At 37.8% G+C, this 14,013-nt stretch overlaps 1 protein-coding gene across 2 annotated transcripts in view; it reads right to left on the bottom strand.

The window, feature by feature from the left end:
• Positions 1-12,944, bottom strand: part of LOC109101144 (methylcytosine dioxygenase TET3-like) — a 46,283-nt gene extending 33,339 nt beyond the window's left edge. Inside the window, exons 1-2 of one of the 2 annotated variants that reach the window (XM_042736526.1) lie at positions 12,536-12,944; positions 9,607-11,161 (exon numbers count right to left, since the gene is read on the bottom strand). In XM_042736526.1, the coding sequence (XP_042592460.1) occupies positions 9,607-10,989 (1,383 nt within the window). In that variant the 5' untranslated portion in view covers positions 10,990-11,161; positions 12,536-12,944. The remainder of the gene's footprint in view (positions 1-9,606; positions 11,162-12,535) is intronic. The other variant, XM_042736527.1, reaches the window with a different exon arrangement.
• Positions 12,945-14,013: the final 1,069 nt, after the last annotated feature.

Here is a 14,013-nt window from a genome sequence, read left to right as displayed (position 1 = left end):
AATATGGACAAACCCAGCAATTGGGTTGTTTGTGACCAAGCGGCTGGGTTACTGCCCAGAAGGTTAACCATATTGTCCATATTTAACCCAGCATTTTTTAGAGTGTATAATCATAGGATTATGAAATCGACTAAATCATTTGCGGTAATGACAGCTGTTTGCATATCTTCTCAGTGGAGATTTACTGCTGATCACAGAACTGTGCTTCACTGAAAGATACGCCCATTCCGTATTAGACAGAACTTAACGACAACAGCCAACAAGAGAGAGAATGTGAGCTGTGTGCGCTCAGGCGCTGCCTTTCTCAGCACCGTCAAAATAAAAGTCAGTCGATATTTGGCATTTTTCATTCATTTGGCATTGGCTGATAAGTTTTTCTGCTTGGCCGATGTGTTTTAGGTGGGACTTTTATTTTGACAGCGCTGAGAAAGGTAGCCTTGGCTGTATATCGATATATCGGTCGACCACTAATAACAATCCCAGCTTCTGCCTAATAGCGATTTATTGCCTTTGCGTTTTAATTTCTATTAATTGTGCAGCCCTAATTTATGGTATTTACGCAGTTCAAAAGTTTCAGGTGGGCTCTTATGTTCACCAAGGTATGCAGTAAAGCCATGTGTAATGTCTGGCAAAAAAATCAAGTCATACTCCACATTCCATACCAGATGGGGGCAGTATGCCTCAATAAAAGTGAATTGGTCTACTCTAGAGTAACAAACGAGTAGTCTCTATGCTCCGCCCCCCCCTACCTTCACAACAACCCTAGAGCCATAGCCGAAGCCTAAAGGACGTTTTGCCTCCAGAGGAACGTTGGGTGATGTCAAGTGATTTTGAAACATGACATCTTCAAGCTACTCCCCTTCACCTTACCAGTGAATATATTTCATATTCGTTTTGTTCAGCAGCACATTTTGGAATTGTATATACACATTATTTTGAATTAAATTAATTTGACAGACAGCATTCTGTCAACATAATTGGTCAACATCAGACAGCTGATTTATAGCCGCCAACCAATGTAACCAGAGCTACCAACTCTCAAGCATTCACGTGGAGACACACACGCAAAATCTTTTCACACGCTTTCAAAAACTTGACCGCTCTGAATATAGTGAGTGAGTGCGCGCGCGGCCGGGGCGCTCGCTCTCTCTCTCTCTCTCTCTCTCTCTCTCTCTCTCGGGTTCATTATCATCGAAGACATTTCAAGCTTCTTAGGTAATGTTACATTTTACCATCAGCTTGGTAGAGACGGGCTTTGGTAGATAACAGGTGAAAACCGGATCGGATCTGTGGGTAAGTTATAGCTAGCTAATTATCAAACGCAGCTACGGTTAGCCATCACTAACATTAGCACATTTATCGAACAGCCTTCGATACATTTCTATGTTAGAACTTCCCGAAAAAAAAAATACGCAAAACATATAAAACAAACTTCTAGCGAAATACTAAGAGCATCTTTACTTAACATCCAGAAATGTTGCAAGTTCGGAGTCGAAGCTCATTTCTTTCAAGTCCATCAGTTGTCTCCAGCGATGGAAAGCAGTGCCGATGTTTACTCTGGTTCGGCTCCTTTTCTTATCGGATTTGATTTGTGATTCCGAGCGCGGTTGCTTGACAAGCTTTAAGTACGCCCACAAGCCGTGCGAGTTATTCGTGTATTGCAGGTTGGCTGGGTGGTTATGTTGCCCGCATACCGCCTCCAATGGCCGAAACTGGTATTACGACACCTGTCGGGCCGTGGCTAGTATTAATGCTAATTAAGGTTGATATCTCTGCAGCACTATAACTTGACATTTTTTTAATGACATCATCGCCCTTATTTTCTTCTCATCTTTTGATGCGTAAACAAAAGCAAAAAACAATAAATAACATTTTAAAATATCATATTAATTTTTAAAAGTCTCTTATGTTCACCAAGGTATGCAGTAAACAATAGCGAACATTGTGAAATATTATTTTAATTTAACATATGAGTTTTATTCCTGCAAATTTTCAGCAGCCATTAAGCCGTGCAGTTTAAAGAAAAGCATTTATTTAAAATAGAAATCTTTTGCAAAATTTGTCTTTTCTGTCACTTCTGAACAATTTAATGCATACTTGCTAAATAACAGTATTGTTCATACTTTTGAACAGTAGTGTATATGAAACTAAAACAGGCCATATTTTTATCATTCAGCACGTCGAACAGCATGAATTATATCACTGAAAAGAATATTTCATAAGCATCTACTTTCCTCTTGCACTCATTTCCACTTTACCTATCATGTGACACCCATTACGGGCAGATGGATGCACAAACAACAACCCTCTTATGTAGTTAATTACATAATTACAGATGGCCTTTCCCATTAACCCTTTATAGATAAAGAAACACAATCCAAGTGCAATAGACATTCAGCCACAAACCACCCACTCACATCCAGACACTGATGACAACCTGACTAAAGTCTGACTATATCTATAGCAGATGTGACCCTGGCTGAACGCTGGCCTAAATTTTAGAGAAATTACTGATACGTTTGCAAACCTAAATCTGGTGTAATCCTGTCATCATCCCTGTTCGCTGACAGACAACTACTAACAGACAGATGTTAGAGGACAGGCTCAAACACTCATAAGTGACAGCAATGATTATATAATATATAATTAGTGAAAAATAATTGTTACTTAACTTTCTTCCAATTTCAAAACATTTCAGACCGATCAAAAATGCATAAATGTCAAAAAGTTGTGATTGCTTCCACTGTCATTTAGCATTCTAGACACTGCATTCAAGCTATACATTTCATAATATCACATTTTACAAAGGGTCTAAAAATACTACTACAGCACATAAAGTTGGATAATCAGTGCTTAATCAGAAACAGCAATCCTGTTTCTAACAAAGACTAAGGGTGTATTCACACCCGGAAATTCCACTAGTTCACTTGCTTTGGTCCGGCCCACATACAATGTTGATTTTTTTTTTTTTTTTGGTGCGGTTCGCTTTCACACTTCCCTTTTTGCAAGTGAACAGGAAATTGTAAACAAAACCACACGTGTGCTAAGGTCATCCATTCATTGGACAGAAATTCTTAAGCAGGGAAAAGCAGGAAGTTCGAAAACAGGCTAATCATGGAGATTTTTTGTAGTCAATTGTTATTATTTTACTGATTTTATGATATCAGCTACAAACGCAGTATAAAGACACTTATGAACATCAGATGAGACAATATCATCTATACGATGTTGTAACAAGGATTTTGCGAGAACAAAGAAGTAATACAAGCCGGTTCCAGTGTTGTGCCAAATTCTGCATCCCTGCCAGATTATGCACCCCCTCACTGAAGTCCCTACCTGATTGCCTAATCCCAACCCCACCCCTAATCCTAACCCCTCCCCCACACCTACTCCTAAACCTACAAATACTAGGGGTGCATAATTGGGCAGGGTGCAAATTTCGGCACTACACCTGGCGGAGAGAGCTTGCTCTTATGTGCGCCTACCATGGCATACTGACAATGGCACTGTGAAGATTAGGTATAAAGAAAGTGAAATTGAAACTTAAAAAAAAACAATGCGCATAGGAAAGCGATTACAGGCTTTTGCAAGTGTCGGCTAACTGCACGATCGCCCATAAACAGCCTGTTAAAGGGGTCATATGATGCTGCATATGACGAGACAAAAACATAAAATAAAAAGAGACATTATTTTGTGTATTTGGTGTATGAAATGTGATAACGTGGTTTAAGGTTTAAAAAAACACATTATTTTCTACTGTACATTATTGTCTCCTGTATGCCCCGCAAAAACTGAAGTAGTTGATTTTTACAAGGCTCGTCGCTCTGAAACAGCGTGTACTGTGATTGGCCAGCTATCCAGTGCGTTGTGAGCGATGTCAGAGGCCTCAAGCGTGAGACGGAAAATGTTACGCCCCTTAACATATTGTGATGACTTGTCCGGCCAGAGCGACGAGACAAAAACATAAAACCCATTATAAACGTGATATAAACGTTTTCTAGTCGTATCTCCTGTTGGAAGGCAAAAACAAAGTAGTTTCACTTTCCCGAAACTGCGTCAACACACTTCAGCCTTGGTGAGCAGAGGCCTAGAGTGAGCCGCGGTCCACAGTGAGAAAGTTGAGTCACAAGAGACCAACAGAGTGAGCCGCAGGCGGCTTGAGTGAGCAGAGGCGGACGGCTTGAGGCAGATTCTACGAAGGAGCGTTCCTTGTGCTTGGGGCAACCACATGTGACGACCACTAAGTAGTTTCGCTTTCACAGTGAAACACACAGTGTCTATACGACATGGTGGCGGCGGCAACAACAATACTACAACGAGAATAAAAGGTATGCCTTCTTTTTTTGCGTGAACATCTGGGCAGCGTTATGCAAATCTTCCCACACACAGACGTAGATATGTGAGGGTAGGTATGGGCCGATTACCGGTTTCAAGGTATACTGCGATTTGAAAATTTCACGGTTTCAAAACCACTAATATTTTCCATTATACCGTTCCTGCGGTATGCACTGTTTTCCATTTCTCCTCAATGACTGAAAGAGTAGGAATCCCTCAGGCTCCTCCTCCTGTTGGTGCGAGCGAGCAGTCAGTCACGTGAGTGTAGGATGGCCAAACTTAAGGCCCGGGTACACTTCACATTCACCGTTCCTTTCTGTCTCGCGCACAGCTTTCAAAAGTATACTCAGCCGCAGATGAGCGCGGATGGATGAGCTCACATGCGCAGTACCACGGGGTGCGCGGCTGCCCGCGAGCCCTCTTGATGACGAAAAAATAACGTAATGGCGACGGTGCGCAGATGGCCGAAATATACTTTGGCCTTTACGCGATCGGCAACCGGACGTTTTTTGCCTTATTGCAACTCTCTGTTCTGGACTTGCACAAACTGCGTTGCAATGCAGTCATTTTCCAAAATGTAATTTATGTGAAAATATGAAGTCTGTTAATGGCCGTTAACACAGGCCATTGACGCTGAAGACGGATGCACAGAGAAAAATACTGTAGCAGGCAGATCACTTACTGTTCATGATGCATGAACTATTGGAAGAAAATCGTCAATATTGATTTGGGGGTTTATATGAATGTGTCTTCTGAAAAGTTTACGTGGTATAATTTCACAAAGCTGGTCAGAACATTCTGTTTTTGCCTCAAATTATATTATGTGTATGATTATTATTATATAACTAAATGATATGTAGTGATATAAATGATATGTATATGAATTATATAACTAAAATTAAATAACTGTAATTACAGATTTAGGTTAAATAAAGATTTCAGTCTTTATTTTTTCTTTTTAGGAAACAAATCAAAGAAAAAAAACTAATTCTACTGTTTCTAATATTCTGTATGTTGCTCAAAAACAAAATATAATGTGTCCAGCAGGAAAAAAAGGTTTTTTTTTTTTTTAACCCAGTAATTTAAAAATAACACATTTCAGACCTGTAACAACAATACCGTGATACTGTGAAACCGTGATATTTTTGCTTAAGGTTATCATACAGTCAAAATCTCATACCGGCCCATGCCTATGTGGGGGCGTGTTAGAACGAGCGGTTTCAGGAGGGCGTGGACGAGTCTCAACTTTTATAAAGAATATCTCTATTTATACTATACTCTATTCAACTCAACATAACACATCATCCACAAACACCAAGAAACACTAAAAATAAAAAGGATACTAAAATCTGAAATCAACCAGAGTTATTTGGAACCGAACCAAGACCACCTCTTCAGCTGGGTCTCGGTTCGGTTGTTTGGTGCGCACCAGAGTGCGATTGCTGTATTCACACCTGCCAAAAAGATCCGCACCAAAGGGGGAAACGAGCCAGAGTTTGTTTCAATTGAACCAAACAAGACAGGTGTGAATACACCCTAAATAAACAGCTAGTTCAGTCTCAATCAGGACATAAAGACAACACTTCTCATTGCCTCAATTAAATTGCACAAGACAAACAGACAAAGTGTTAAACTACTGACTCCTCAAGCGCACACAAGTAAAGGGAGGACACACTGTAACATGGAGACTTAACATGTAACATTCATCCTCTCTCACTCACAAACTTGCACACACATAGACACATAAGCCACGTTCAATACACATGGTAAATCATGTGATGGGTTTTGCCTGAAAACAGTGCTCATCTATTTCTTTCATATTTTCTCAAGCCAATGCAGTCAGAAGACAGTAATAAACATAACTAAAAGTATGATAAGTAAATACAATTCAGAAACCAACAAAATGTCCAAATCTGTTTCAACGCCTTTATTAAAACCTCTCCAGCCTAATGTCATTATTAAATGGGTCATATCTTTTTTTTTAAACGCAAAGTCCACTTATCCAACATATTTTTAACTTATTTTTAAACATATTTTTATTTTTAACTAAGAGCGGGTATAGCTATTTTTGTTTTGAATGTGCAAGGCTTCCACTTTCAGACACTTATTTTATGCTGCTTGATAATGCATATTGGTATTTGTTACCATATTTTACTTTTTATTGTAATCATACCATTTACTGCACTTTTATTCAACCCTCCACAATGCAAGTAAATCACTCGCATATGCGACTAAATCTTCACTCTGGCCGACTAAATAATGTCTAATATTAGCCAGTGGCAAATAAATTATTAGATTTTAGGCGCCAGTAGAGTTCAGTGTTGGCAACTTAGCAATTTTGTTGCTAGATTTAGCAACTTTTCAGACTACCCTAGCAACTTTTTTTCCAAAAAGCACCTAGCAACAAATTTAGCTATTTTTAAAAAGTTTTTGGCAACTTTTAGCAACTTTTGTAAAGTGACTCAAATGATAAAAAAGACACATATTTTCATGTAAATTACACAAAAAGAGGAAACCATTGAACAGCTAGCCAGCCAAGCAGCACATCAACCTGGAGAGAGCTGGAGAAAGATGCTTAACAGTACAAACATCAAGTGTGCATTAAGTTGCTAGTTCCAAATGGTCAATAATAAATGCACATTTACAATACAGCATGTTATTAGCCTGTGTATATATAATTGTTGTTCAGTTAGGTACACTGTAAGAACAAAATATGTGGAAAAACTGAAAAGGTACTAGTCTTTTTCTGCCAGGATGTTATCCATTAAGATGTAAACTGTAACCTGAAAACACAAAATGCAATGTGGAATTTAATTAATATCTAAATTAAAAAATAAATACGTATTGTTCCTTCATATAAACTGTACATTGTGTCCTATTTTTATAGACTTTAGTGTAGCACACTAACTAACTACCAGTACACTGCTAAAAACTATAATTGTTCAGAATGTGCAGTTTTACTAGTTATAAGAAAAAACATAAAATGTGTAACTCTTCAAAAAAACAAAATTTTAAAAAAAAATATCATAAAAAAGATCTGATATATATTACACTTACAAAAAAAAAAATATTTTGTTTATAATTTATTTTTTTTGAACAAATAACATTTAAAAAATATTTTTCACTGAGATTTGAGTAATATCACTGTGTATTCTACGTAAAAACGCTGTTTTGTGTAATGGTTATGCAATGACGTCATCACGCAACAACATCACAATGTCATTTAGCAACTTTTAGCAACAAATCGATTTTCCTTTAGCAACTTCCCCTAAAAAATTAGTTGGCAACACTTGCCAGTGTGTAAGTTAGAGGCTAAGTATAAGTTTAGCACAGATATATTTTCACTCGCCGAACACACTGACTGAGCGCTTCAGAGTTTCACTCTCTGTCAAGCGATCTGTGCTATTTTTCATTTCATCTCAATGGATGCACAGCGCACCTTTATTTGACGTACCGTAAACTCTAATGTGAAGGCGCATGACTCGCCATTGCTTTGCTAAAAGCACTGTCTTACACACGCAAACAAAGAGAGAGAAAGTCTTAAATACCATGCAGAATTGATGTGCTACATGTAAACATGCTTGCTACATATATACTTTGTTGTATTTTCCTGTCAAAATAATGGCGTTCCTTTGGAATTCTTCAGCTTTTATGAACTGCCGGGTTCTTCGGTAGTAGGTGGAACAAATGCATAAATGACAGTCGCATTGGCTGGCGCACACATATCATCACCCCTGTTTTGATTTCAGCAAATCAGTTCAAGCTGACAAAGACAACTGATTAATATTAATAAACCCAGCAGCTCATTAATCCTTAGTGCGTTTTATTTTGTTATTAGTAGTAGAATTTGTATTATTATTATTATTTTATAATCAGTATTTTATCCTTTTTTTTTTACAGAAACACTGAATGATCAACTATTTCTTAAGCAGCACCAACAGTCCTAAGTTCAGTTAAAATGAGAAACATGCATTCATACATGGTTACCAAGTTTCAATTCTAATTACTGAAGTTCTATCATTAAATAATGATTGATTTAAAAAGCTGTGCCATTTTACAAACATAAGATTATATATATATTAGGGTTGGGAGATGTCTACCAAATTGGCATCGGATAATGTCTATGGTGGAAAATCATGATGGATGATGACATCGGGGATTTAGGTGTGTGCCCGAAACGTGAAACAAATAACGCGTTCTACGGAGCCACTAAATCGCTTGCTAGCGATAGCCTGTTGCATTACAAAACATTAAAGTTCACTTACTACATACACAGAGTAAAGAAAAATGTCTGATAAGACGATAGAGAATGATTTGCAGATCCTGAGCACCAATGACAAACATCTAATCTTGTCAAATGTGTGGTAAGTACTGCTGCTCCTTAGTATAGAGTCCTTGTGAACGTGAATCTCGAAAGTGAAAGTGAAAGTGAAAGTAAAAGTAAAATGAGAGCACGCAATCCAAAGCAGTTTCAATAGCGGCTCCCTGATGCCTGCAATTTATATATAGTCGCCTATACTTACCCAATGATATAATTGCGAGAAAAGGTATTGATACAGATATATAGAATATATCAGTCTGGTGAGTAAACTAAAAAATTTACGAGCCAATTGCGATTCTCTTGCTTAGGTGTGCGTAGAGGGTTGTTATTGTTTTTCTGGTTATCTACCTATTGCAGCTAAATCTGAAGTCTTACGTCCACATTGAAAAATAAATTTGACAATAGTGGATAAATAAATTTTGTGTAGCTGCATCTATAAGAAATGCATGTCTGTATTATCTGCAAATGATCATACTCTCAAAATTTGATTGTGAGACCTGAAAATTTAAGGGAGTCATCCAGTTTCTTAACCAAAGCATGTGAACAGGACCATATTTAGCACTCCAAACGATTGACAGTCGTAATTCTGCTGCTGTTTGATAGCTGTGGCAGAATCACCAGACAATCCTCACTGAAAGGTATTGGACAGATTTAAGTGATCAGGGACGGTCAAAATTAACTTTAGCCTTTAGCTTAAGCTTACCTCTGCAATTGGGTGGAAGTTTTGCATCACCCAATAGACATTTACCTGTGTAACATCACAAAGCTTCAAAATGTATTCTAATTAAGGCTTTTGTTTTAACTTGGAGTCTAAAGATCAAGAAAAAGTTGATTCCTTATGATACAACCCCTTCAATTGTTGTACTGAACATCTTTGATTTGACTTTAATTCAAAATGTTACATTAAGGGCAAGCGACAGATCAAAAAGTTGAAGAGTCGGGTGCCTTACCTCTCTCGGACAGATCATGTGTGGCTTTTTCCTCAGCTCAACACATTTCCTGAGCTTACAGATCTGATGGCCCATTTTTCGGTTCTGGCAACTCCTGCATTCCCCGCAGTTGATATTGCACAGGCAGGGTGTGCAAACATCGCAATGAATTCTCTTTTTCTTGTCTCTCCTCTCTTGAACTTGAAGTAAATGCAGTTGAATATCCTCAGTTTGGAGAGGAGGGTTTCCTGACTCCCTGCGCCCCAGAACCGACTTTGAGTCGCTGTCAAATGAGGACTGGGTGCTTTCTGTGCTACTGGAGAGTGACGCCGTCGCCTGAGGCCCACGGCCCATTTCACAAAGAGTGCTGTTGTAAATGGTCATGCTCAGCGAGAGGAGAGAAAGCGCTCCTTCTTTCTTCATTGACATTTCAGCATCGTCAATTTCATCTTTGGTGTCCACATCTGCAGTGCTTTCAAACTCATTTTTTTCTTTCTGGGGAGCATTTGCAATGTTTTCAAGTGCTGGTGATTCATTGGAGGACTGACACACTTGGGAGGCTACAGTCTCACCTGCTTCCAAGGAGTTTTCTGGAGTGGTTTGAAAAGAATTGTCGGGAAAGTTTATGTGTGGAACGATGAGTTCAACCTCCTCAGTTTGACCTGAAACATACTTATCTGATTGTGAAGGGGAGGGAGTTGTTGGGCTTGAGGTATTATTGTTGTAGGAAGAGTCCACATTATTGATGGGGTCAAGAGGGTCACGCTGCTCAACAAACGCCGAGTTCGGCTGCTCGCTAGGAGCAGAGCAGCTTTCGTTTTGTACAGTTTCTGTGCCTGCTTTCACTGTCTCTTCCTCTGCCTTGTCAGTGTTGTGAACAACAGTCTCTCTGTGATCCTCTGCAGTTTGCTCTGAGCTTATGTTGACGCTCTGTCCCTCTCCAGTGAGAATTACAGCACCCTTTTGTTGTCCATCACCATTAGGATCATGAACTTCTGACCTTTTAGTATCAGTATCCTGTTCCCTGATCTCCAGACCTCTCTTTTTCTTTGTAACCACTCTCCTGTAGGACTCAACTTCCCTCGGACACGAGACACTATTGCGAGGTGACTTCCCTTTCCCATTACGTTTTGACAACAAGCCATTTTGGTTCACAGAACCACGAGTGTGCCTGGATCCTTTAACAATGAGGACATTCTTGACTGTCCTCTTGCTGGGCTTGCTGACAGCAGTCCTCTGGGCCGCCTTGGCTGCCTGTTTCTTGTCTATGGCCTTCTTGATCTCACCATTGGCTTTGAGAAAGTTGACCTTTTGCCTCCTAGTCGTGGAAGCTTTCACCCTCCTAACATTTTGCTTTTTGGATGCACAAGATGACTTCTTGGGTGCTTTGGGAGTATGAGGCATAGCTGAAGCAAGTAAGGGTGAGAAAGGAGGAGTTCAGGATAGCCGGCATGGGAAACAGTATAACGATGACTCTGGGCAACAGTACTTTTCAGATCTTTCATGTAATGTTCCCTGTTTCGAGTAAGATCACATTGACATTTTTCCCACTGATGACATATGGATGAATGGCTACCTGTGGAAAGGACAATTCATTATTGAATTATGTAGCATCTGATTACGTTAATTAAAGACCCCTTAAATTAATATTGTGGTTTGTGGCTTATAGTCCATATTTGTAGGCTTTGAAGACATCTATATGTTAGCGTACCTCCTAAAATTTGACAAAATTCACTTCTAGCGGATTGAGACGGATCTGAAGAAACATCCAAGACTACAAAGATTTTTGCCCAATCCAATGGTCTCTAGAACGAGAATGTCCCTCCTCCCGGACGGACCAGCAAGCAGAAAATTGTGATTCATGGCTGTGATGTAAATTTAAGGCATCTGGGTATTTAAAAAAGGATGAGTCCCTCAATGTTAAACAACAATAATAATAAACGCTCACCAAGCCATTAAATTGGTTCATTAACTTCAAGCTAATGAAGTGTAATGCAAACCATATAGAGTAAACTAATCAACTAACAGATGATGTCTGACATATCACATAGTTTGATGACTGCGTGTGCAGGTGCAAAGTGTATTCCTCACTATTCCAAAATTTGTACAGTTTCTACCTTAAACCATAAGAACATTTATGAATATATTTCAGTCAGGGAAAAAATGCACAATAGATGATAGTTTGAAATGTGGCACACTTAAGGAAATATTATGCAGCCTTTAGGTACTCAGCGCACAAACACATTAAAGTTAGGACTGCTAATAAGACAAATCCTCACTGAAAATGGTATTGCATGGTTTTCACACAGTAGCGTTACCATAGCTTTTGGACATGTTTCTTTAGACAAGTACCATGATAGTCCCTTAAATATAATGGTTTATGGCTATGGTATTCATTAAGTACCACACTTCTTTTTATTAGGGATATTCAATCTTCCTATATTCACATGTTTATTGGTTTCAGCTGTTTGTTTACATGTGTATATGTGACTCCAAGTCTCCCTCAAGTGAAACAAGTGTTTTGGCACTTGTCATGAGTAAAATGTAAATACAAATCAGTCAAGTGTGAGGTATGTTTGTTGTGACAAGTACTCTAAAGACGCTCACACAGGTTTACACACTGGCTCCGTCTCAAACCTAGTGAGCTCCCTACATACACAGCATTTTTGTGCGTCATAGGCGCGTGCAAAATTGCGAGTCACCCGCCTACGATGCCCCAAAAATGTTGTCCAAGTAGGGAACTAACTAGGTTTTGTGACAGCCGTTGTGGCTGAGTAATCTCGTAACGTTCCCACACGCTTATCTCTAACAACATTTCGTTTCGGTTTCTATAAGCCGCTCTACTAACTTTCAAACGTGATACGAAACTAATAATCAAACAAAGGGGCTTTATCTGTGGGTTGCTGTATTGTTATGAACACTTTGAAGGGAGTTGAAATACTTTACATACCGGAGAGACAGATGCAGTGTCTGAGGGCTAATAATATTCCCCGCCTGATCGACACGAGCGATCCTTCAGCATTGCTCTTCGGTGGATCTTCCCTAGGCTCGCGTGAATAACCTCTTCACAGCGTATCTCTGACCTGTAACACTGACATACTGCCACAGACACTAAAGCACCTCATAAAAGGCAAATCCTTCTGATGTCAATCCATTCACGGCAGCTCTGCCTAACTCGTCCTGCACTCTCCAGTCAACTTCAGGATATTTAATGGACGTCGGCGTGAGGCGGCGGGGAAACCCGGACTGGATTGCTGTTCTCAGGATACAGTCGATCTTTGCAGAAATCATTATCTATCTATCGGATCAATCTTTAGGCTGCTAACTCTCACTGCGCTTTGAGCTAACTGCGCGTACCACGACTTGAGAAGACGTCATTTTCATTATGACTGTCGTCACTTCTGAATTTACCAATCCAACAGAACCTTTGTCTGTGAATGAGCTTGTGTGAGAATCTGTGCTTATCAGGCATAACAACAGGACAGTTATATCTGTATTATATATATATACCTCTCATGATTTAATCATCATCATTAATATTATTATTATTATTATTATTATGCCATTTTAATATACAGACAATAATTCCTCAGAAGTCAGATAAACAGAGAAACATATAAAAATAATCATTGTTATTACTACTACTATTATATATTATATGATATGTATCATTATATATGAATTATTATTATTATTATTATTATTATTATTATTATTATTATGCCATTTTAATATACAGACAACAATTCCTCAAAAGTCAGATGAACAGAGAAACATATACAAATAAAAATAAAAATTGTTATTACTACTACTATTATTATATATTATATGATATGTATCATTATATATGAATTATTATTATTATTATTATTATTATTAAATTTTACTATACAGAATAATTCCTCAAAAGTCAGGTGAATAGAAAAACATAAAACAATTAAAATAATCATGGTTATTACTACTACTATTATTATGCCATTTTAATATACAGACAACAATTCCTCAAAAGTCAGATGAACAGAGAAACATATAAAAATAAAAATAAAAATTGTTATTACTACTACTATTATTATATATTATATGATATGTATCATTATATATGAATTATTATTATTATTATTATTATTATTATTATTATTATTATTATTATTATTATTAATATTATTATTATTAAATTTTACTATACAGAATAATTCCTCAAAAGTCAGGTGAATAGAAAAACATATAACAATTAAAATAATCATGGTTATTACTACTACTATCATTATATATTATATGATATGTATCATTATATATGAATTATTATTATTATTATTATTATTATGCCATTTTAATATACAGACAATAATTCCTCAAAAGTCAGATGAACAGAGAAACAAACAATAAAAATAATCATTGTTATTACTACTACTATTATTATATATTATA

The sequence above is a fragment of the Cyprinus carpio genome, chromosome B13, assembly GCF_018340385.1.
Source record: "Cyprinus carpio isolate SPL01 chromosome B13, ASM1834038v1, whole genome shotgun sequence".
NCBI classification, from domain to species: Eukaryota; Metazoa; Chordata; class Actinopteri; order Cypriniformes; family Cyprinidae; genus Cyprinus; species Cyprinus carpio.
Note: the sequence above shows the minus strand (reverse complement) of the source record. Positions and strands in the feature narration are given on the sequence as shown.